Source organism: Bidens hawaiensis, unplaced genomic scaffold, assembly GCF_021521415.1.
Source record: "Bidens hawaiensis isolate Kalapana, Puna unplaced genomic scaffold, B.hawaiensis_p1.1 tig00020769_1, whole genome shotgun sequence".
Classification (NCBI taxonomy): Eukaryota; Viridiplantae; Streptophyta; class Magnoliopsida; order Asterales; family Asteraceae; genus Bidens; species Bidens hawaiensis.
In genome coordinates, this window is record NW_027505018.1 from 228,241 (window position 1) to 255,135 (window position 26,895).

At 34.2% G+C, this 26,895-nt stretch overlaps 1 protein-coding gene and 1 pseudogene across 2 annotated transcripts; one reads left to right on the forward strand and one right to left on the reverse strand.

Annotated features, from left to right (window-relative positions):
- The first annotated feature begins 979 nt into the window (after positions 1–979).
- Positions 980–11,298, forward strand: LOC143609934 (wax ester synthase/diacylglycerol acyltransferase 6-like; annotated as a pseudogene). The gene is made up of 8 exons (XR_013149500.1): positions 980–984; positions 1,617–2,133; positions 2,403–2,615; positions 10,014–10,092; positions 10,174–10,235; positions 10,516–10,728; positions 10,801–10,937; positions 11,063–11,298. The product of XR_013149500.1 is annotated as a wax ester synthase/diacylglycerol acyltransferase 6-like (transcript).
- A 2,489-nt stretch (positions 11,299–13,787) lies between these two features.
- Positions 13,788–17,761, reverse strand: LOC143609926 (polyadenylate-binding protein 2-like). The gene is made up of 8 exons (XM_077084543.1): positions 17,208–17,761; positions 16,352–16,470; positions 15,609–16,265; positions 15,434–15,511; positions 15,249–15,338; positions 14,565–14,702; positions 14,146–14,475; positions 13,788–14,075 (listed from the first exon to the last, which is right to left on the reverse strand). Exons 1-8 carry the CDS (start codon positions 17,461–17,463, stop codon positions 13,839–13,841), a joined length of 1,905 nt encoding a protein of 634 aa, XP_076940658.1. The 5' UTR covers positions 17,464–17,761; the 3' UTR covers positions 13,788–13,838.
- Between the last annotated feature and the right edge of the window lie 9,134 nt (positions 17,762–26,895).

Consider the following 26,895-nt stretch of genomic DNA (forward strand, 5'->3'; position numbering starts at 1 on the left):
TTTATTAGGTATTAGGAAAAGAATCTAGCCACTTTTTGGTACCCTTACAACGGGCGAGTATTTTATTTTTTACTGTAATTAAATGCGGGAACAAATTTTATCTATTGATAATCTATTATATATTTGTGTATCAAGGAATTTTATCTATCTACAGCTTTTATATTTATTTTTGTTTAACTATTATATTTTGTTTATCTATTTTCGAGTAACAATTTTGTTTTTGTCTATATGTTCCATTACCTTAACGTCATGTTCTTGAGTTTTTTTAAAGAAGAAAAGGTAAAGGAAAAATAAGGATAGTTAAAAAATTGGTGTTTTTGAGTTTTTCTTAAGATGAAAAGGAAATGAGTAGGATGAGTTAGGAGGAATTAAATTAATGTATTTTCCCTATAAGTTATCCTCCAAAAAATAGGATGATTACTAAGGATAACTTTTTTAACATAGTTATCATTTTCATTCCTCTAATTTTCTTCCAACTTAAGAACACACCTACTTAAAAAAAATTTCATTCTCTTCCCTTTCTTATCCTTCCCTCTCCTTTTCTTTTCTTTCATTGGTTAAAAAACTCAAGAACAAGGCGTAAAAGAAAACTGATCCTTATATTTTAAGTAGGGCTGTCAGTTCGTGTCTTAACGTGTTTAACATGTTAGAGACGACGCGATTAACACAAGTATCAAACACGAAAATAACTCGTTTGACAATTGACTTTGGTGATTTGAACATGATAGTTATACATTTTACGTATAAAAAAAAGAAATAAAGTACTATAGTGTCTTAATTTTAATTATTTAAAAGAAAGTATAAAAATCACATAGCGTATTTTTTTTACTAAACAAGTCTTATCATGTCTAATCATGAATGTTATGACTAAAAACTAAGGCTATTTTCGGGAATTTCTTTTCAGAAAATAATTGAACCAGCATATTGAAAAAGATACTATATTAACAGCAACCAAACAAACTGGTTTGGATCGTGACTCATGAGGTGATAAGAGTGTCAAAATTCCAATTGAGTTTCACTTATCTCACGAATATTTATTATTTATTAATTATAATTATTATCAACCCATTATTGAGTTCTTTTATTTAACAACTAATTTCTTTTCTACCTTATTTTATTTCAATATCTTAATTGAGACTAGACGCCCTGCTTGCGGTGCGCGCATATAATGTATATATGTGTAAACCCTCGGGTGGGCAAAAGTAAAATTGCACTAATTTTGACGTTATTTTACTAATCTCGTGAAAATAACGTTAAAAGTGGCGGAAGGTTAATCAGACATCATGTGGTGGCGTTGATAGCCGAAAGACAAGGGCACATGCACCGATCAGCCGGTGTCCCGATGATTGAGTGCTATGTGCCTTATGTCCAAGGCTTGATGCAAAACTACTATCGAGCCGGGGGTCTCACCGGAAGCAGTCTCTCTATCCCTATGGGATAGAGGTAAGGCTGTCTACATCTTACCCTACTCAGACCCTACCATAGCATTGCTATTGGTGGGATATAGTGAGTACGATGATGATGATCTTAATTGAGACTAGAATCCGTCCACCAGTTAAGTACTGAAGACGGAGTTCGTATATATATAAGAACCTTGCCTTTTGAACCACTAACAGTACCACCCCAAAAACGGCCTTAGAGCCAAACGAACCACTCACACCAGCCGGCCGGTTATTCATTCAACCAGCAACCGAACAAATCATCAACTACGCTCTCGGTATCGACCGTCCAGTCGATACCGAAACCGTAACATCCGTCCTCTCCAACTCTCTCTTAACCAAACACCCTAGGTTCACCAGCCTCTTGATCAAAGACAAACACGGCCATGAAAGATGGCAAAAAGTCAACCTAGACATCGCCCGTCACGTCATCCTCGTCCCCGACCCTGTCATGGACAACGTTAACCATGAACTAGCAGTCAACGACTACCTAGCCAACTTGACCGTTTCATGTCCGTTAAACACTGACAAACCGTTATGGGAGATTCACATATTGTCAGCACACAACTGTGTGGTCATGTAGTTTCATCACGCGCTCGGTGACGGGGTTTCGTTACTGTCGTTAATGTTAACGATGTGTAGAAAGGTTAGTGATGGAGAAAAGATGCCGACGATTGACCCAACCTCGATTAGGGTGAGTCTTTCAGATTAATCCTGCGTAAGTACCGAGACCTGGTTGTTGTAATTACAAAAGCTAAGGGTACCTTTTTAAGTTAGTTTATGTATCATAATTATTTTAACTAGTCGTCACGACTAGTTTATAATACATATTTTGAGAATTTCTTGCAAATGATACTTAAAACCAGGAAAACGTTTTCATAAACGTTTATTTTGGAATTTTCTCAAAACAAATAACAAGTTTAAATTCTAGAAATATCTGATAAAATAGTATATTCCATTTAGAGTCAACGGAGACAGAGTGTTTGGGAGGTGTTGAAGATGGTGTGGTTGACTTTGGTTTATATGTTGGAGTTTTGTATGAGGTGTTTGTGGTTAAGGGATAAAGAGACGATGGTCAAAGGCGGAGCTGGGGTGGAGTTGTGGCCGAGGAAACTGGCGACTGCTAAGTTTAGGCTTGAGGATATGAAAACGGTTAAGAGTGCTCTTGTTAATTCGGTTAGTATTAACTTCAGTTGTCTTTTAGTTAGTAGTGTTACTTTTAATCATGGTTATTTTATGGAAATTCTCTAGATATTGTATTTTTTTGGGTGGACACCCATCTATATGGGACGTACAAAGGGTGTTTGTGTTATCTTTTTAATGTTTATACATCACATTATATGATGTATAAACAGGATAACACAAAAACTCTTTATATACCACATATAGTTAGTTCTATATGTGACATATACTCTCTCTATATCACATATAGTTAGTTTTATATGCGACATATTAGGGTTACATCCTAATTTTGGATGGGTATCTCTAACACATCCCTTATTTTAACTTCAAATGATAGAAAAAGCCAACAAACCTTTATGAAAGTAATTACAAATAAACCATAATTACTAATTAAGCATGGGTTGTAATCAAGTTCAATATCATAAAACGACTACGTATTTTAAATATTAAATTATTTAATGAGCAAATTGATCAACACTTTCTATGCCACCAGAGATGAAATCAATCTCAAAATATCATAAAACGACTACGTATTTTAAATATTAAATTATTTAATGAGCAAATTGATCAACACTTTCTATGCCACCAGAGATGAAATCAATCTCAATGTCGTTATTAGTATATTTTGTTATTTTATAAATTTAGGCGTAAAGTTATAGATTTTAGTTACAACTATTAATTTTATATAATTATTGTTTTAGAGAAATCATGATCAAAGGATGGTATTAAATGTTATAGATTTGTTTTAGGGAAAATTCCTAAAATAAGCGTTTATGAGAACATTTTTCAGGTTTTAAGTGTCAATTGCAAGAAATTCCCAAAATAGGTATTATAAACTAGTCGTGACGAGTAATTTATAATTACACACGAGTAGTTTGTAGAAGCAGTTAAAACTTGCCATGTGCCCTTAAACTAACCGTAACGAGCAGGTTCACTAATCATTTGCTTGTCACGACTAAATAAGTTTCATGCTTCGTAATCAACGCCCACGAGTAATTTATAAGTCATTTAGTCGTGGCGACTAGTTTACCTGGTTTACATCCCCTACCTGAGTAGTTTATTAGTAGTTAACTCGCCGCGACTAGTTTAACCTTACAATCTGCTCGTCGCGACAAAAGAACTTATGAATTACTCATGGGCGTTGATTACGAGGCATAAAACTTATTTAGTCGTGACGAGTAAATGGTTAGTAAATCTGCTCATTATGGTTAGTTTAAAGACACGTGTTAAGTTTTAATTGGTTATACAAACTACTCGCCACGACTAGATTATAATACCTATTTTGGGAATTTCTTGCAAATGACATTTAAAACCTGAAAAACGTGTTCATAAACGCCTGTTTTAGGAATTTTCCCTTTATTTTACACTCATGTATATACATTTTTCTTATGTGATTCCATAATTGTGTTTCCATTTGAGTTCACATATCAGACTTAGACTTTAACTAATCCTGTAAAAAAGCCTATGCCGTACGTGACTTAGGTTCTTTATGTTCTACACAATGCCCTTTCGTGTATCAACTTTCGCTTTCATATTCTGCTTTGTCCGTACTAAAATACATAATTCATGCTTATTAATGTTTGTTAATCCTTTTGTTTTATCTAACTTTCATCTTTGAAAAATTTTAACTTACGTACAATTAACAATTAAAAAGAAATTGTTAATCAACTCAAAACGATGCAAAAGATTTTATTAACCACCATGATGTTAAAGGTGATGATATAGACATAAACCAACTATCCACCTATGTATGAAATTGTCTATTTGAACATGGATACAACCAACCGACAACAATAATAATAAAGATACATCGAATAGCTTATACATAGAATATTCACATATTTATTCAATAATAAGTGAAATTACCTGAAGATGATGTATTTTAATGACGATTCTATAAAAATACGTAAGCTGGCTTTTCAGGGAGACATTAACGTTTTACGTTGAACCACGATCAAACATCCTAAGTGGCATGGCCTTGAACTACTTATTAACTTTTAGTAACACTAGCTTTAACAGGTGTGTTTGCACTAGCATTTGTTACAAGTTCTAAACTCCTAGTAAATTGATTAGTTATGATACTTTACAGTTTACACTAGTGCCCCTCTCTATTGAGATTGCATGTATTGCACATGTAGGCCACCAGTGCAATACTATGTTGGTTTTAAGTCAATCGCTACATTATTAAGGTAAAAACAAGTTCTAGACATTATCAATCATGGCCGGTTGGATTTGAGTATTGTTGTCATGACGCACGTTATAGTGTAATTTGAGAAAAAATGTGTGAATAAAAAACCCCATCATCTTCACTCTCTCCATTTGGGTAAGCCAATATCAGTTACAAACACAACCGTTAACAAAGTTATGATGGAATTATTTATCTATTTAAAATGAGGGAAAATGACTACCTTTAGTGTTCATAAAGTTAATAACTTGTATATTAAAAACCCTATATTACTATAGCATTGAAATTGTGTCCACACTATCTTTGATATCTCTAGGAGCAATAGCAAGGCCTCATTTATATCCAACCAACATGTTACATGTCACTGGCACATTGAATTATTTATTCTTATGAATATGATAATTTAAGGGACGATATGATTATGTACAGCACCTCATACCTAAACTCACACGCTACATACCAATATATCATCCACTATAGCCGGCCAATTGTACACTATTTTACATCGATCACACTAAAGTATGTCTTTGCTCATATTTGAACCTTAGACCTCCCATTTAAAAGACCCCTAAAATCAACCTATATTTTATGGGACTTAAACTCAGAACTACTTTGGTAGGAGTACAGGGGGTGTTAGGATTATTTATTTTAGTCAAATTATGACTTATTGTAAAATTTGTGTGAGAGGAAAAGCCGATAAATCGCAAACTTGTGACTTATAACCTATCACAAACTCGAGAATTCCTTTTAAATATATAATTTCTTTTCCTTTCTTCCCCTATCCAATTTTATAATTTTTTTCCTTGTATTTTAAACCCGAGAATGCAGTGTAAGAGTTAGACCCAGTGTTTTAAAAACCGGTTCAAACCGGCCGGTTAAACCGGATTTCGCACCCTAGGCCGGTATTTTGAGTCCGATATTTTTGACCGGTTTATTAGAAACATCATACCGGCGGTTTTTGTCTAAAATACCGGTTTTTACCGTCAACCCGGTTTTAAGCACGAAACATTTTTTATATTTGCGGCCCATATTTTTTCAAAAATACTTTTAACTTAACAATTAGCATTGAAACGTGTAAACTTTAGGACTATTTTTATTAAAATTGTTTCCTTTTGCATTATTTTTCTAATATGGATTAACTTTTGGATTATTTTTTGTTATAAGAATCATTTAGTTTTGGGTTATTTTTGGATTGAAGTTAAATTTATAGAAAATTATAAGGTAAACTATTCAACCGGTTGAACCTCCAGGTATAACTCGGTTCAACCGGTTATACCATTTATTAGCTCAATCCGGTACAAGTAAAATACCGGTTTTTAAAACATTGGTTAGATCCCTCATTACTTGAGAGGACTTTACATTTTTGACACATTTGTACCATTTGGTTAGAACCCTTAAAATTTTATGTTTTCCAAATGGATTATTTTATGGGTTAAATAAAATGTACAAGTTGCTATATTTAGTCTCTTACCCGATTCCTTTGCCCCGTGACCTTTTACCCGGTCAATGGTCTTCGTCCATCTTATTCAATGTGGACCAACCTAGCTACCAACTTGCTATATATCATAAAACAAGACTTACAAATTTGTTTGATCGATGACATCAATGTGATAACCATGCACAAACATGTCTCTAGATCAATACCTGTCAAAACAATAGATATGCCCATTAACTATTGATTCGATAGGTAGATGCACCAAGTAAAATCTGCATTTAATACTATCCTATTAATGCTGTTTACTTTTTTTCCAACAACAAATATTACACATATACCCTATTTTACATCAAACAAATTTAAACCCTCAAAGAGACATGTGTCTCTATTAAGTGAGTTAGCCTCACATTGACGCTAATTTTATTTTATTTATCATGCCAACAGCTGTGGGTATAGTACATCGCAACTTTGTGTTTTAGCATGTTAAGCTGATTTGATATGTATCTTGCCGAGCCAATAATTATATACAGATCAAAATTTGTACATGTTCTTGTTCTTTATTTCTCTTATCTAAGAACTTGTTAGCTCTTGGATCAATAGAAACACTACATTTGCCTCTTATCTTTAACTTAAAATATTTATATTTAATAATATATTTTTGCCTTCAAACATACATAGGTGTATGTATATTAGACTATTAGTAGTAAAAAAGAGTTCATAATTAAAGCATGTGCATGTGGTAACACTCCTTGAGCCTTACATATATTGTGCAATAGAATAGTATTTACAAATGCAATTTTGGAAACTTATATTCCCACATCCATGGATGTTTGTTGTATGCTTTCTTAAACAACTAAATGGCCCCTCATTATATTATATATGTTACAATTTCAAATGACTTTGTGCTTCAGGTGGTTGTACACCATGCTTTACAAGTATTTGTTGCAGAGTGGGCTGGAAAACGTGCTAGCAAGTTCTTCTCGCGACTCAGTAGTGGCCTCAAATTTTCTATTAACCAGCTTTCTGATTTGTTTTCACCTTCGATTACAGCTTCAAATAACGAGCCTACAGGTAAAATCTCACTTTTATTTTGGATTACAAAGTTTACTTTGATGACTGCTATGGAATTAAACTTTGTGAATCACTTGGTTGTTTTGTAGTGATTGTAGATGTTTGTGAACCACTTATTTATTAAAATTTGTGAATTTTTATTTGAGTTAGAGCCCTACTTGCTTCTGTTTATTATGTAAAACTTACAAGTGGTTGTTTACTTAAATTGTCTTTTTCATATTTTTTGTGTTAAGTGATAAGTTTGTTCATCTTCTGCAACCAAAATTCAAGGATTTAGAGTGTTTGGAACAACGCACCAAGTGTGAGATTGTAAGTTGACATCAACTCTATACCTTTAATTGATCCTTTCATTATCACACTTTGAAGTCAAACGTTCTTCTTTTTATTAAGTCAAACGATGTGTATAGATGTATTGATTCATACTATTATGCAGATTCATGACAATTCAGGAAACTGTGAATCCGTCACTTAGAAATGTATTGACTTTCCTTTTCGCTGAGGTAGCAATGATGAATTGAACCCTTTCTTACGAAAGGTATAATGAAAATCACCGAACAATTTCTCGAATAGGTTCCTTTCTACATATGGATTTTGGCATAATTTTACGTGACTTTAACTGACAGAATGTTTAAAAAAAGAAGCGTAAGTCAGCTACAAATCTACAATGCACCATAAAATGATTACATGTAATTAACAAAGTTATATAATTTATGTGTTTTGAGATGCACATTATTGCCATAAAGTTGCTACTTTTACTTTTTTCATGATATCCATTATTTTCAAGTTTTCAGTAGATGTTGAAATTTCATTCAATACTTTGATTTTGTAATCTTTTAATGTGAAACCACAGGAGTAAATTACTTCATTTATGTATTAGTGCAATATGCTTTGAAAGTTTGAATATGCTTTTGAATCAGGGGGCTTCTTTAATTATAATCTAATATTAAGGGTTTTTGTGCAGGTATTTGGAGGAGGAGATCCATGGTTGAAAAGGAACAAAAAAGTTACGATTCCAAACTATGCAGTCACCCTTTCGCCTACAACACCAGCCAAAGACAATAAGAAAAGAAAGTGTAAGGATACCGCTTATAACTATATTCCCCTTTTAAAATTTTGAACCAAATACTTCCTAACTTATTTTTTTAACATATGAATATGACGAGAATTACATTAATCAGACTTCAAAAACGGTCTGGGATTGCAAAATTGGAGGGAAAAACATATGCTGGAGGTGTGGCTGTGTGAAGGTGAGTTCTTCGTGTTTAGTGACTGAGTCATGGTGGTAGTGAGTGAGTCATGGTGCACCAGGTTAATTAAATATAATCTGTTTTTATTTCCTTAGGTAATCCTTCAAATAGAACCATTTGGATTTAATGAGAGGATGTCCTTTCTGTGCATTAGTTTTTTGAGCTATTGTGATTTTATTATTTTTGTAATATAATTTCCATAGGAGGATAGATGGACGGGACTGGTACTCTGGTAATAGGTTGTGTCAAAAAATGTTTGTATTGAAATGGGTCATGTTTTAGTACAGGTCAAAATTAGGTTCCTTGGGTTGGCTTCATTAAGGTGTAAAGTAACCTAGCTGAGATTGAGTTGGACTAGGCTCGAGCTAGAGGTCCTAATAATTGTTTAAAACATCATGTTGTGCTTAGAGTTTATTAGGTTCCTAGCCGAGATTGAGTCGGGCTATGCTTCAGCTAGAGGTCCTAATAATTGGTTAAAACATCATGTTGTGCTTATAGTTTATTAGGTTCCTACATTTGTAAATCTGATTTCATAATTTTTTTGCAGATCCAGGATCAAAGAAACAGAGGCCGTTGTTTTGCAGATCCAGGATCAAAGAAATAGAGGCCGTAGAACCTCATACACAACCGCCCGCTCTTTGACAACACCATAATGCAACTTTCTGGCAAGTATTAGCATGTGTTAAATACCAAACCAACAATCTTTTGTAACACTGTCAATTAACTAGTTATAAATCAAAATTCCATATTTGGTCTTTCATCATTTTAAACAATATTTGCCCATTTAGTCATTTCCCTTTATTTTTATGAAACTTTTAACCTACTTTTGACCCGTTGCTATAATATATGACAGAAATGACTTGGCCACCATACCATAACTTTATGCATGAATGCTTGTTGTATACGTGCATTCTGGCTACAAAGATCTAAGAGGTGTGCATTTTTTTCTATGTAAATGTCTATATATTGTAACATTACTAGGTGAACCTACTTTAAAAGTTCATATCGTTCGCTATGCGCCCACCCCTCACTATCCCGTAACCCAATGGTCCGTTTTAGGGATTGACAACTTACTCATACGGTGTCTTTGGCACTGGACACTGAAAGAAAATTGTATCAAATCATATTATCAACGGGATAGATATAGAAATATAAATCATAATTGTTAATTTCAAAGTTAATATTATGTAACCCAATTGTCCGTTTTAGAGATTGACGACTTACTCATTCGATTTCTTTGGCACTGGACACTGAAAGAAAATTGTATCAAATCATATTATCACCGGGATAAATTTAGAAATACAAATCATAATTGTTAATTTCAAAGTTAATATCAACTTTGTTTTGATAGTTTTCTTATTTTCTATTTTTAATTTTATAGTTGGATTTAATTAACCTTTATTTCTTTACAATATTGATTAACGATTAAACAAATTTCGTGTACCGAAATGCAGACAATCAATGACGTTCTTTTTGGTGTAATATCATCTGGGCTATCAAGATATTTGGAAAATCATTCAACAAAACGTAAATATATGTATAAACTCTTCATTTTAGTCTTTCTTTTTTTTTGAAATTTATATTTGCCAACAAATTTATAAACTCTTGCAGCACCTAAAGGACTTCAAATCACCGGTGCAGCCATGGTTAATCTCAGAAAATCATCAGGACTGCAGGTTATTTCCCATTCTCCATTAGTTTATTTTATGAAAGAATACAAAGGAGAAAAAAATAATACAATATAGGTGTTAGTTTTTTTTTTTTTTTTTTTTTTTGGTATTTTCTGTTTGTTTCTTAACTCATGGATTATATAAAAGATAAAAAGTATAAGATAACCAACAAAATCAAACAAACAAATAAAATAAAAAACAATAAATAGATAAGAGATAAATTCTCTAATTTAACAATATACATATAGTTAATAATTTACTTTAAGATAAATGATAATTTGATCAGGAAATCACAGAATTAATGAAGAAAAATTCAGGATCAAGGTGGGGAAACAAATTTGGTATGATGCTCTTACCAATCTACTACCACGGAAGCGGCTCTGATCCTCTACAGTATTTAAAGAGAGCGAAGACTATGATTGATAATAAAAAGCTTTCTTTAGAGGCTTTTCTTTCATACAAAATTGGCTACTTTGTTATGAGATGCTTGGGAGCAAACGCGTGTTTTCTTGGCAAGATTATTTGATGACTTTTAATATATGTATGGCGTGCTAATGGTTTCGGTTTTCAGTTTGCTAGCTTGCTTAATTACAGGATAATTTGTAACACTAGTTTCACAATTTCAAATCTTGTTGGCCCGAAAGAAGAGTTCATGATTGCAGGTGTCCCGGTTACGTACATCAGGCAACAAGTTCAAGCTTAGCACATGTAAGAACTTAATTATGAACTTTATACTTACAATTAAAGGTTACAGTTATATAGTAGTATTATTATTATTGCTAACGCCTTTAAATTATTTTTATAATGTTAAGGCAAAATGTTTATTTATGCAGGCGATTACTATGCATATGGTGAGTTACGCAGGACAGGCTGGCATGCAAATTCTTGTTGCTAAAGACATCATTCCGCACCCAGAAATATTAGCAAAATACTTTGAAGAAGCACTACTTGAAATGAAAGAAGCCACCTTAGCAGCCAAATTCTCACAAAATTTAGGATAGGAATTTCCGTGTATAACCTAATTTGTATGTTATATCATCTTCCCTCAAAATAGAAGTTGCCTTAGGTGTGTTTACAATTGTTAATTAAAATCTTGAAATTAACCTTAGTCATATGCTTAGCGTAAATGAGTCGGAAATGACAATACGATACTTTGGGGTATCAGAAAGATTTATGTGATACCCGAACATAAGTTGCATATCACAAAAGCATGCATTAACTGTATAAAGACAATGTACATAGATAGAAACTGTAACATCCGTGGCGTTTGTTAGTGAGGACAGTGAACAAAAGATGGAAGCCTTTGAATCAATATCTAAGGGCATTCGTGCGGATCACAAAATCAAATACTGCTTATGGTTGATTTTGCATATCGGAATCGACTGCTAATGTGACTGGTGATAGGTCAGATTTTGGGCAGGTTGCACTTATTGATGGTCATAAATAAATATAAATAATTGATGATGTGGGATCAATTGAACAACTGTCACATATTGTTTTAAGAGATGATCCTATGCCAACCATCTCAAGGGTTGTCACATTTGTTAGTAAATGGGTACATGACATGATACATTTAGGACACCATCAAGTACATTAAATTAAACTGCCAACAGTGCTTGCATAATGTACCCTTTTCCATTCCAAGATTACTTGAAATTTGTTGCAATAGGTGTTTTACATAGGCTGATTGGGTGGTTGAGAAGCCAGCCCTCTTGTCAGATGATTGAGAATCTTGAAGAGAGAGGTTCTAGAGGAACTGCTATAAAATTATGTTTCAAGCAATTACTACAAAGTTGTGGTCCTTCAATCTTTCAAGTGTAGATTTAAGACACGTACATGTACATTCGATGAAAAGACGTTTCACAGATTGATATGACAACTGGATGTGTTCAAAAACTAAGATATCGATTAAGAACATCGTGTTTAATAAATGATGTGAAACAAGGCACTCGCTACAAACTATGACCGGCTTCAAGTATTCATATTTGTGAAGTCATTAATGCATCCAGGTATGACTTGATTTTCGTTGAAACTCGAAAAAGATGATCAAGACTCATAAATATAATCAGATTTCGAAATTGTTATATCTAAACTAGTTTGATAAATGAATCGAAATCGAGTGACATGTTTATTTATACGGGTGGTGTTCATGTTGAAATTTTAAACTGTGTAATTAAACAAGTCGACCGTCAGCATGTTTAACTTAACCACGCACCAACCCGTTTATAACCAGTTTATCCGTTTCAATACTTAATTATTTCCCATCAACTTGAGGCCTTATTTGGATTAAACAATTTTAAGCATGTATGCATTGGGGTTATTGTTATTGGAAAAACAACGTTAGTCGTTTGTTGAAAACCCACCAAAGAGCTACCTAGCTATACAATTGACACCCCCGTTTGATGTGCTACATTTTAGAACTCTGATTAGGAGAGTTTGATATGTTTCCTCTAGACATCTATCAAAAAAATTTAGACGCGTGTCATTAAAATTTGATTTGCATCAGGAACTCAAAATATAAATTTGAGAGACTGATCTTAGGACTTAGGATAACCAAATCATTATTTTAACATGTAAAAAATAGTAAAACGTTAATATGAAAAGAAAAGAGCATTCTATCGAAAAGTACATTTTCAAGTTAGTGAAACTGTGGTAAAATTGTCAAATAGACTACTTTTAACTTAATCATATTTAGGCTTGCTAAAAATACCAATATTGATAAAAATGAGGTAACAAAACCCGCCGCACTACAGTGATGCAGCGGCGTGAGTTTAATCAGTATTGGTTAAATTTGTTATGGTAACGACATCAAACCCAAAAAATAAATTAGTACTCAAAATAGCATTGGCACAGGTTGAAAAATTCAACATGTATTGATTAGACCAATATCAAATCAAATAAAAATAAAACCAAAAACTACCTACAAAAATATTTCTACAAAATTTATCAGAAAAAAAAGAAAATTAAAAAAAAAATTACCGAAAAAAGAAAACTTTGTAGCACCAACCATACCTTTTAGCATAAAAGTTATTGCAAATTTGGATCTGGGTCACAAAAATTAAAAGGCAATCACGTTTTACCTTGCTACAAAACTAGCTGATATAACACATTGTGACACGGCAACAATCTTACAGTTAGGTTCGCTTTACGGCTTGGATCTTTGAATCACTCACGTAAACCAAACCAACCATTTAACATTTCATGTTTATATTTTTCTCATCTCAGTAAAATGAAGTTCATTAACCATACTTCTATTCAAAATTAACTCCAAATCTGTTCAAAACCGCAAAGCTTGCCAACATGATTGGTTGTTTTTTTTTCTCAAACCTATAGGCGATTCAGCTCAAAATTTTCACAAAACTTTCTTAATAACCAATCAAACTAGAATACCAGATTCTGGACACCCTTACCCAACAAGAAAGCCCATTCCCCAATAACCAACACAACAAACAAGCAAAAATAACCACAACAAAGTCACACATTAAACAAACAAGCAACAGTCTCAAACGCAACATGCCAGTAAACAGCAGTCAACAATCTTAAAAACAAAACAATTCATACTCAACCAAAAAAGAACCATAATCTGAGCACTCACGAACCTCGATTGATTTAAGAAACAATGCCATCATTCAAAGACAATGCAGCAAGCTGATCAGCAGGGCTACCCTGCTGCTGAACACTCTTCAAAACCTCCATTGCCTCTGCAACTTTAGCCTTCAATGCGTCAGGGGACTCCAACAAATGAAGCACCTCAGTTTGATCCATCTCCAATAACATCCCAGTCACCTTTGCTGCTGACTCAGCTTCCAGCTGTTCCACTAGCGGGTACAGATTCTCACCCAACATCTACAATATTTAAACGTCACAGATATCCAAAACATAACAGTAATATTAAACTAGGATTTAAAGTACGTACAGTTCTTTGCTCTGATGGAGAAGCATTTGCCAGTGCAGAAGCTAAAGCACCAATTGGAATCGGCTGTGAAGGAATAACACCGACACCCATTGACACATCACCCATGTTGCGCCCAGGTGGGTACCGGTACATTCGTCCACGAGGCATCATCGGTGGCTGCATAAGAGGAACTGGTTGTTGCTGATTCTGCTGCCCTGGAACACCAACACGCCTACCACCTGGACGCTGTCCCTGCTGACCTGGCGGAACCATTGGCATGTAGAAGTTTGGGAGTGGGCCGCCACCTGGCCTCATACCTGGAACAAGTTGCTGCTGGTACCCAAAACCAGGCTATCCAAGTATCATAAAAAAATATAAGAATGATTTTCATAATAATTTTTTTATAAGGGTGTTTAAAAAAGATGGAATTGAGATATTACTTGGGGAGGAATGAAGGTAGGTTGACCTTGGCCATAAAACATTTGTTGACCAAGACCAGGGCCACCGGGAGGGAACATTGGCATGCGAGGGGCTCCTGCAGGTGCCATTGCAATTGGGCGCATTTGTGCAAATTGTGCCTACATTAATATAATATAAAAAATCATTATCTTTTCTTTAATAACATAAAAAGTAAATCGCACAGATGGTTCATGTGGTTTGATCCAGATGGTTAACTTCATCCTTGTGCTTTCAAAATTACAAAACTAGCGCCCAAACATGTCTTCTTACCACAGTTCAAAAAGTTAATTGAGTTAGATTTTTATAATAATTGAGGCACGTTCTCGGCACAGAAAGGGTAAAACCATACTTTTCCTTTTTCTCCCACCTTAGAAACCCATGTGGAAATAAAAGTAAAAGACGATTTTACCCCTGTTATGCCTGGCTCATACTTCAATTAACGTTATTATCAAACAAAGTTAACTTTTGGACCACGAATACATAAAATAGGTAGTTGGGGACTAAATCCGCAATTTGAAACTACAGGGAAGAAATCCAAAATTTGGACCAAACCACACAAACTAGCTGTGTATTTTAACTCTTTTAACATGATTGCCGTTATGCCCCTGTAAAACTCACTAATAAACAAAATTAGAAAAACAAAAAAAACAAGATTATCAACAAACCTGCAACCGTGCCCTTCGATCTTCTTTACGTTGAGCAAGTGCTACATAAAGAGGCTTGCTAACAACCATCTTTCCATTCATCTCAGAAAGCTATACAAAAACAAAAAACATGTTAACCAATTCTTTATGAAACAAAATATATGAACCAAATTGTTATCATGGAAAGTGAAAACATGTTAGCTTACCGCTCTAGAAGCTTCCTCAGAAGTCGAGAATGAAACAAAGCCTGATCCTTTGCTAGCTCCATTAGGGTCCCTCATGACCTGTTCATAAAAAAGATAATAATAAAATAAACACACAGTTCATGAGCCTACACTGGGTATAAATGCATAGATATCTGACGCTTTTTTATCAACAAACCTTGCAAGAAGTGATAGTGCCAAAAGGTGCAAACAACTCCTTAAGAATATCATCAGTCACAGTATCATCTAGATTCTTGATATACAGATTCAGCCCCTGCGATTTGTCAACAGCCTCTTTCATACTTTGCTCAAACCTTTGCTTCAGTTCCTGTTCACGTTCAGTCTTCTTTTGAGCTTTACCAACATACCATTCTTTCTCGTCAAACTTCTTTCCATTAAGACCTTCAACAGCCTTTGCAGCATCATCAGCATTCTCAAAATTAACAAATCCAAAACACTTGGACTTCCCATCTGCTTCCTTCATCACAACAGCGCTAGTGATCGTTCCATATTCACTAAACGCCTTGTTTAGATCCTCATCAGTTGTTGACTCAGACAAGTTTTTAACAAAAACATTAGTGAACTTTGACTTGTCAACAGCCAATTCTCTTTCTTGCTTGCGCAAAAAGGGCCCCACATAAACTTGCTTGTCGTTCAGAAGCATGCCATTGAGCTTTTCAATAGCTTGTTGTGCAGACTCCTCACTGTCATATTGCACAAAGCCATAGCCTTTTGACTGACCGTTTGAGTCAGCAGCAATCTTGCAAGAGAGAATGTTGCCAAAAGTTGAGAAGGTGTCATGCAAGGCCTTCTGATCAATTGCTTTGTCAAGATTCTGTATTGTTTAATAATAAAAAGAAGCTTCATTAGTAAAACAAACACAGTTAAAGACTATTAAGATGACTGTTAATGTTCAGGTACCTTGATGAAAATGTTTCCAGAACCACTTTTGCGCACGCTAGGATCACGAACAGAATTCGAGATCCTAATTGACTTTCCATTGAGTGGTGTGAAGTTAAGCACCTCAATAGCTCTAGCAGCTGTCATTAGCATAACACAAAAGGTCAGAAACACCAAATAATTTTACAAAATAACAGTACCCACAAACTAATATACCACTCAATTACAACATTCAAAATTATATAATGCAGTCTTTTAACCAAACAGATGTAAGTCAAATGCAAGGTTGTGTCACTAAAAAAAGATGTAATAGGCCCTTGTTTTACTTTACAAACAAGCTTAAAATAAAACAAAACTTTTTAAACCTTATCTTTTAAAATATTTACATAAGAAATGAAATACAGTTGCAATTTCATATATAATACTGCTATAATAGTCTACACTCTTTACACAACATTTTAATGTATTCCTCTCACAAAAAGTGATACATAATTGCTAGCTACTGTCTATGCTAACAAATCAGCACATTTCAACATAAACAACAAAAAAATGATAACAGAATTACAGGACCACCCATAAAAAATAAAACAAACTTTCTAAAACTCTTCTTTAAAAACAGTTACATAATAAAAGATATACAGATGCAAAATCAAACATAACCATTCACCAAAACACAACCATGTGTCTGTGTAATTGTGTAACACTACATGACTACCAACAATTCCATATATAATACTCTACACTCTATACACAACAATTTAATGTCTTCTTAGCCCAAAAACAATAAAACAACAATCTACTCGCATACAAACAGTTATTTACTAATCTACCAACAATAAACACATTTCAGAATAAAAAAATAATTAACAGAACTCACCATCCTGAGCATTGACATAATTAACATAACCATAACCAAGCGACCGTCGAGTAGACAAATCCCTACAAACCCTAACCGACACCACCTGTCCTATCTGGTTAAACAACTCATACAACTGCGAATCGGTAACACTAAACTCCAAATCCCCAACGTACAACGACGTCGGCACAAACTGCGGCGCACCACCCGCGCCAGGAACACCACCGGCGCCGTTGACCGATTGAGGCTGCTGCTGTTGAACCACCTGCGCCGCCATCTCAAAACCCTAACAGATACTTCTTTTTTCCGGATTTTTCAATTTTTTTTTTGGTTTTGTAGCTTCCCTCTCCCCTTCTTATTAATATTAATAAAGAAGGGAACCCAGATGATAATAATATTAATAATATTTGACTCTTTGGTTTTTTTATAATGATATTTGTTTTGTTTTTGGAATTGATAAGGGGATAGAGGAGAGGGAAGGGTGATAATAAGATAGATATGGATAGATTAGTCGGAGCTCCGACCGGCAGATCGCCGCTAGGTTACGGCGTCTGAACGAACGAAAGTGGTTAGGTGAATGGAGGAAGTGAAGAAGATAAGAGGGTTTCCAGGGCATATAATAACGTGCGCTGAATCAAGGGTGGAGTTGTACGGTTGTTAAAAGTGTGAGGACTGGAATGGTAAAGATTGGATTTTGTTGCTGACATGTGAAGCGTGTGTGTGAATCTCTGAATCTGCTTTTGATTTTTGGAGCATGGGTGAAAATGTGAAATGATATGGTACTATACACTAGGATGAGGTGTGTTAAAGGAAAAAGTTTGTAAAATACGGGTACAATATTGTATCGATTTTGAAAGGGATGTGATCCTCATATACCACCCTCGCATGTTTATACGGCTCGTATAGGTCTATACGCTCGTATAGGGTATGAATGGCTGATAGGGGGACAAAAAAACAGTTTTTTGCAGCCTATACGACTGTATAGACCTATACGAGCGAGCCGTATAGGCATTAAATGACTCGTATATCTCCCTGACAAACCATAAAACATATACAGTGGTATAGCGATATACGACCGTATAGAAAACATTTGCATAAAAATACATATTGCCTTTTGACCACTATTAATCGCTGCCGAAAAATGATTATACGAGCCGTATAGTGCTATACGACCCATATAGACAGATTTTCAGTGGTGTTATACAACACATGAAAGGGTCGAAAAAAAGAACGTTTAAAATTACTATAAAAATATGATGCAAGTAAGATAATATATAAAAAAAATTCAATAAAAATGTTTATACGACCCGTATAGGGCTATAAGAGGCACTATAAACGATGACCGACAACATCAGACACAAACTGACACGATTCATGTGTTATACGACCGTATAGCCCCATACGAGCCGTATAGAAAAAAAAATTGGTGTGTGAGGATCATAGGTGGTGTGAGGGGATTCTAAGCCTTTTGAAATCTTAAAAAGTGAGTATCGAATTGAAATTGGAAGTAGCCGGTTTGGTATCGATACCGGCATATCATTATCTGATTTGGTATCGTTACCTTTTGGCTTTTGCTGATCTTTAGTACACACGGTAAGTCACCTTTGCCAAAAATCACTTTGACCCACAAAAAGTCAAAATTGAACAAAAAGTCTAAGTTACTCAAGTCACAAACGAGTTTTAATATTTCAGTTTTTCAATAATAACCAAAATAAAATACCCATAATGACATGTGAATAAAAGAAGGAGAGAAGAGAAAAAAGTAAGTTGTATTCAGAATGTCCATCATCGCATGTTATTAGACCAACATTAAATCAAGTCAACTCATTTTGTTTAAACAAATTTTGTATTGGATTTTGGAATGTATATATAAAGCTTCTTAACATTATAGTCATTTCTCTATAAGCTATTTAGGGTAACTTTTGTCTCACAAATGCATAATCAAACTTCATTAGATTACAGCTTCTCAACTTGTTAAAACGAAGAAAAAGAGAGAGAGAAAGAGAGAGAGAGAGAGAATAACAAAATCGAGGCTAAAAAATATTACGAGCAACAAGTGGCAACAGATCTCCTTTCAACTTATTCGCGCAATTCTTTCATTTACGGTTCTTACATTAACATCAAATCAAAGGATAATTGTTGTGAGTGACCGGTTTTGGCGGAACCGGGGGACCTTCAATTGGGCTTGGGATTGGTCAAGGAATCCTAACTCAGAGCAAGAAATAGAGGAATGGGAGAAATGTTTTCAATTATTATGTGCTGCAAATTGGAACGGGGGGGTGCAGATGGTTGGGGTGGATGGGGAATCAGGAGGAAGATTTTTTTAGTGGGTTCAGTCAAGAAGTTGCTAAGAAAAAACAAAGATTTTAGCCTCAATTACATCATGAGATGGAGCAAGTGGGTTCCGGCTAAGTGTAATATACATGCTTGGAGAGCGAAGATGAATAGAATTTCGACGAAGACGGCGCTCGAAAGAAGAAACATTATAGTGGAAGATAACCGATGCCCTCTATGCGATTCAAGACACGAGTCGGCTGATCATACCACTACGAGTTGTATCGTGGCGGTGGTGGTGTGGGAGCACATAAGTCGCTGGTGCAAAGTTCCTCCAATATTCGGGTTCTCGGTTAAAGATTTGTTAGACCTTCATAAGTCTATTGATTTGGGCAAAATTGAGAAGGAAGTTTTTCATGGGATCGTTATTATTACTTGTTGGAATATTTGTAAGGCGAGAAATGAAAAGGTCTTTGAAGGCAAACATGTCAAAATCGAAGAGATTATAGAGGAAATAAAGTCGAAGGGGTTTCTTTGGTACAAGTATAGAACAAAAAATAGACATATAGATTGGACAAATTGGTGTGAATTTTCTTTGATGTAATTTTCCTATTGTTGGTAGCTTCTCTCCGAGTGTGGAGGAAGTGGTTTTCGGTGTTTGTTGGTTGTTTATAAAAGTTTACCGTTTGAAAAAAAGGATAGTTGTGGTGGTTTTGAATTTGCGAAAAACGGGCTGCGAACCCCCGAATGAGAAATCGGGAAAAAGGTCACTAGTTGTATAGGCGTAAGAGATTTTGACTTTTTACCGTTTATTTAGCGAATACATATATTATGAGAACAACTAGCGAGGATTTCGCAAAAGATCGCACACAGGGGTGGCTCGTGGGGCAGCAAAACAAGTTAGGGCTTTAGGCCCACACTTAATTAAGGCCTCCAAGTAAAAAATATATATATAGATATATTATAATGGGTAAAATAAACTCAAAATAATGTATTGGTGTAGTGGTATGAGTTCAAGACTTGTAATAAGTATATTTTATTTTCTAAACAATTGTCATGAAAATGCCACAAAATCATCTTTCAATTTAGGTCTCCACATTCGTTGAGCCGCTCTTGATCGCACACACAACGAAACATACGCCAAAGAAAAATCAAAGAACACTTTTTAAAAAAATAAATCTCACCAACTAATCCAATCTAGACGATTCATTCTCTCTCTGTGTTTGTTTCAAAGGAAATATGATGACTTTATGAACTCCAACATGAAGATTTTGTGATTTGCCATTGAAGATTTTATCGTTTCTCGTCTTTTAAATGAGCCATATATAAAGATGTCATTTAAATGGAGCGTATAACTTCCCTGTTTTGCAACAAGCTATTGTGGAGGTCAAGAATCCCTTAGAGTGTGGTTACTTGTATACCGGGGAGGGGGGGGGGGTGCACCAAGAGTTTATCAACTTCCAAAACGTGATTAGCCAACTCGACATGAAAGTTGCAGAAGGAACAAGGTGGAGACACAAATGCGCCTCTTTTGGAAAAGTTTCTTTAAAGGGGATTCTATCTAGAGCTGTTGTTCAAGCATTGCATGAGTTCACCGATTTCAATGGTATTTAATGGATATTTATTCCATTTCTAGTTTTTTGCCAAAGCATTTCAATGGTATTTAATGGATATTTATTCCTTTTGTTTGACTCGTGATTGAACAGTGAAGGCAGGTTGTAAGTGTCTTTAGCCACCAACTTTAAGCATTTTAAACACACACAACACATACCCTTACGTGACTACTTGCTTATATATGTTGACATTTGACATATGCGTCTGTTAGTCTGTTACATACGTTGACATGTGTCTGTATATGTATATGTATGTGTGTGTAATTGTATGTATAATATACTAGGGAAGAAGCCAAGAAGGGTGTGCTACTTGATAAATGATAACTTGCTTGGGATTGACTGAGTTTAGGCCTAACTACATTAGGACCGTCCAAACTGCTCGTCGCTCGCTCGGAAAATGCTCGTTCGTTTTTTCGCTCGATTGAAAACGAGCCGCTCTGCTCGGTTCGGTTTGTAAACGAGCCAAGCAACGAGCAAAGGTCTGCTCGGTTCGGCTAGAATATTTTTAGTTTTTTTATATATAAATTCTATATGAACAAATATATAAATATATAAACAAAACACATAAATATAAGCTTACAATATTTCTACCCTTTAAAATTTTCGTATTCCGTCAGTTTTATAGTTTTATTTGTTCGCTTCAAGTTTTAGAATATTAGAAGTTTGTTTACATGATTATTACATTTCATATCAAACTTATTTTTATAAAAATTTACAATCTATTACACGTTTGTCTAAAAACTACTAATTTATTTATAAAATATATTATTTACAACCTTCAAATTTGTTTCTTATTGAAAATTTTAAAGTGAAAAAGAAATAAATAATGCTCGAAATCGCTCGATGTTCGATTGAAAAATGCTCGATTCGATTTTGGCTCGTTTCGGATTACACTCTATTCGGATTTCAACCGTTCGGTTTGGTTCGGTTTTAAACGAGCCAAGCAACGAGCAAGCCTTTGCTCGGTTTGGCTCGGCTCGTGAACAATGCTAAACTACATTATATGAGGCCAAGCAAAAGGCACTACAGGCCCAATATAATGAAATGGCCAAACATAAGCATAGGGTTCTAAGCCCAATGTGATGAACAATGTCCACGGTCCAAACATTTAAGTATTATGTTTCGGCGCAACAACAACCATTGTGTTATGACCCATTTACCGTAAGTGAACCATTAAGCCTGCCCCCAAACCTTTCCTTTATTGATAATCGGCCTATGATTAGCCCATTTTAACTAGGCTTGTCACTTGTGTGGCCCATTTAGTCGAGCCACGGTTGAAACATAAGGATGCTTTTCTTTTTCCTCTTTTAACGGCGTTTTGACTCCGCAGTCAGCCATTAGGCTTATCAATCACCAACCCGAATTTGAGGCCTGAGACCGAATTTCAACCAACCACTATTTGTTTGATGCTCCATTGATTCGAACCCACGAGACCTTTCCAAAAGGAAACCTCCTAAAGGAAAACCCACTGACTAGGCTAGAGGCATAATGTCGAACACATAAGAATGCTAAACTCGAGTACAAGGCATTATGTAGTCAATAACGCCTGTTATTTGCTTGTTTAGTTAACTAAACCTCCCTATCTAGGATGCTACCAGGTTAAGTGGACCTAGAAACCGATAACTACACTTATAAATAAACCAACCATTAGTCATCCTTGTCCAATCTTTGCAAGATCTTCTCATTCGTCTCATAGTAGTTTGTACTTCCATCTCCTTCACAAGTTTTCCACGCAACCAAGGCACCAATACTATAAATATTATAATATGGTAGAGGGTGTGGGCGACATGTACCCAAGGGCTACTATCCTCCGCGGGGAACGCCGCCGCCACCCTCTTAATTTCCGTCATTAGGTTGTATCCCCGAAGCTTAAAACAAATAAATCCGTTCAACAGCTATAATTCCTCCACTCTCCAATAAATTTCAAATTAAATACCTCCATTTTCCTATTTAAAATCCCCTTTCTTCCAAAAAAACATACGTTTCCTGCTCAGTTTTCACTCACTTTGTACCACGCACACTTAACCAATTCATATAAACTATTTTTCAACCATTTTATTAACCAAATCTTTATATATGGAGAAACCAAATCCCCAACGGATTACGTCACAAAGATGCAGCCATGAAGAAGAAGTAACATTAGTTAAGGTCTGAGTCTATGTTTCCGAAGACATGGACCCCGTGAAGTAATGAACATTGGGTTTTTGGCCACGAATTTGGAATTATTTTGTTTCGAATGGAGGATCAAAGGACCGTATAGTGCACTAAGTGTGTTCAAAATGGCGATATATGGTCGGACAAATTAATGCCCGCGATAACGAAAGGTTTGAAGTCATAACAAAAGTAAACAACCAATGGAATTGGGAATAATATTTTTATTTAATTTTTATTGAATAAAGTGTTGTTTAATTATTATGTATTTTTTTAATTTATAATGCATGTATTTTATTTATTTTTTATTTTTTAAATTTATAGCGTACTTATGAGTTATTTTTAATTAAATTAAACTTTTTGAGGGTAGTTCGGGTACACCATCATCAGCCTTTTAGGGTATTCCAGGATAGTTTAGTGTCATTGAGTTAACCCTTAGACTCGCGTGCGGCTTTTAGATACCTTCTAAGATCAACCTTGATCACCAAAACGCATCTACAATTCAACGACTTGAAAAGGGAACACAAGATTGACAAGATTGCTTAAGGGAACTTAGATTACGCAAGAGCGTTTTACAAAGGAATTTTGTATTGCAACTTTGAAATGTGATTTACAAATGTGCTGAATACATCTATTTATACCACTCCCCTACTTTTAGGACCTTTCATTTATTAAAATATTATAAAATATCTAAGATATATACATGGAGATTTTTAGGGATTTTTATCCAGATTTTTATAAGTAAATAATATAGGGTTTTCCTTAGAAAAAATCCAAGATATTTTCTAAGTCTTGAAGGCCTTGAACTTGCTGGAAATCTCTGGAAAAACGAGCCACTGCGATAAGAATTTAGGCAAGTCGTGACATTAGGATAAAAATAGAATTACAGTGTAGGATTGGTCGAAACTTATGATACTTTAGGTACCCTTAGGGTACCACACCCTCCACCCTTAGGCTATATGTAGTGGAGGGGCACAAAATGGGGCGTTTTGCCCCATGTGACGCCCAATCAGCAAATGGTGGATTTTTATTTTAGGGGTGTAATGGTGTTGTAGCCCAATATATATATATATATATATATATACTAGTTTGAGGCCCGTGTATTACACGGGTAATTGTTGAAAATATTAAACTTTGACCATTAAGTGAAATACAGTTAACAAATTGATCATATACTGTTAATACAATTACAATTAAATTAAAATTACAGAAGTTACATATCTAAGATTATACAAATATGTTACAAATGGGTAAAAACTTTCTTTTACACTACATTTGTGATTGTATTAGCAGGTATACATTGTTTATCAAAAATAAAAATTTTTAGTCCATGTCTGCTTGTAACTCTAATAAAGTAACATATATGTCTGCTTATAAATTATTATATAGCGATATATAGTTGTCCGTGTGACAAAAAAGGTTCTCAAAGTACATACCAACTTTAGATAAATGATAATACATATCCATAATGCTAATAAAAAAAATATTCATACACATAAAATATCATAGCTTTAATTAATTAATATGATGTCCTTTGAAAACATCTCCTCATGTTTATCCAAAAAAACCATGATTATCCCAAAAACTATGTACCTGAACTTTGATGATATAATTATTCTTATAATCTTTACAATTTGAAATTGATTGATCATGTTAAATTTGTTGTCATTAATATTCCGTGTATGAAAAATTTTTAATTGACTTTATATTTTACAATTAAGGGGGTGTTTGGGATTACTTCTTTAAAATGATTTTTGCTTTTTAGAGATGCAAAATGTCCAAAATGCCCCTCTAAAAGCACTAATTTGGTGCTTTTTGAGGGGCATTTTGGACATTTTGCATCTCCAAAAAGCAAAAAGCATTTTAAAGAGCAATCCCAAACATGCACTAAAAATTGTATAATCAAGCAACATAAAAATCAAAAATTTAAACATGACAAAATGATTTGTTTATTTCATATGAATGTAATTGCCAGGAAAATGAAAAATGCATACTACCATTAAAACCATGTTCAAATAATAGTGATTATTCTGAGTTAAAAGAATATAGAAGATTTAAAGTTGCACAAAATGAATGCAGTGATTCTTATTTATAATTGTTGAAAGTAGAGTTGCCACTTTTACCCGTAACATGAAACCCAACCCAAGAAAACCCGTACCTGAACCCAAACTAACCTGACCCGAGAAACTCGAACCCAAGAAAATACTAACCCGAACTTGAACCGAAGTAATTCGGGTTGGTTCTTGTTTCCGAATTCTAGGTTTCGGGTCAACCCGAAATCTTTAAGTTTTAAAAATCATATGTATTTTTAGGTATTAAAGGCTAAGCCTTAGCCGCTGACGTTATCATAATTTAGTCCAAGTCGATTTTTCTCATTCCACATATTATGAATCGAATGTTTATTATTTATTATTTTGAATATAAACCATAATAAACATTTTAATTAACAATTCAAAATTCACTAATCGCCTCTTGTCAATCCATATGAATAATACTTATTATATGTAGTAATGGATTTAGTTGAAATAAACTATAATTTTAATGTTATATATTGAAATGACTTAAAAGTTAAGGACTATATATGAAAATTGGTTGAAAAAAAAGTGAGGAGGGTTGTGATATTGACAAGTGGTAAAAATGGTAGGGTTTTATTAGAGTAGATAGATGTATATATGTCACCCACACACATACTAGTATAATAAAATTAAACACAAAACACAATCAGACGAGAAATACTCCTTGTCCCAAAAGTCGCTCAGGGGGCGGAGTTCGCGCCCATTATCGCTCCCGTCGCTCCATATTTGCCGCCTACCACATATAGCCTTACTATTTAACGTTCTCATTCTCAAGTTGTCATGTTGTAATTGCATTCTTCCTATTACGGTGTTACTTTATGGGGTATATGGTTTTAAATGTAAAACGATATTTGAACAAATCAATAGCTAAAGTTATAAGTTCAATATTTATTTATATTATTTGAATAAACCATATGGGTTAAAAATGTTATATAAAAAATAAGAAAAGAACATTTATTTTTATTTTTTAAAATAACAATACTAAAAGATAAAAAGTTATAAGTTCAATATTTATTTATATTATTTGAATAAACCATATGGGTTAAAAATGTTATATAAAAAATAAGAAAAGAACATATATTTTTATTTTTTAAAATAACAATACTAAAAGATAACAAAATGACAAAACAATAATAGGCCTCAAACACATATTCGATTATTAAAGTTCGTCCAAATTAACCCATCAATAAAGAGCTCGTCAGGTATCGGGTTATGCCCACAGCCCACATGTTTCAGATTTACCCGTTATTTTAAAAAATTATACATCGGGTACACCAGCCCAAAACCTATTTGATATCTTTCCAGTTATGATAAAACAGAACCATTTCAAATATACTAAAATTGAAATCAAATGAATTTTAAAATGCAAAAATCTCATAAAACATGTCTGGACATGTGTTAGTGCCCAATTATATACATATTATAATTTTGTAATAACCTATCAGACTCAGATTCACTATTCCTTTATTTTTGAGTTGAGTTTGAGCCTATTGTATTTGATGCAACCTATGTTGTATATTTTACATTGTCATAGGAGCATCCACAACAAGCTCCATCTTTCTAGGTTTGGATATACGTGGCGGACGACAAACTAGA

Coding starts and splice junctions, on each gene's coding strand:
- LOC143609926 (XM_077084543.1), bottom strand. CDS start 17,463: ATGGCGGCGCAGGTGGTTCAACAGCAGCAGCCTCAATCGGTCAACGGC. Junction 16,471..17,207: donor TTATGTCAATGCTCAGGATG/GTGAGTTCTGTT, acceptor TGCTAATGACAG/CTGCTAGAGCTATTGAGGTG. Junction 15,339..15,433: donor CTGAGGAAGCTTCTAGAGCG/GTAAGCTAACAT, acceptor GTTTTTGTATAG/CTTTCTGAGATGAATGGAAA.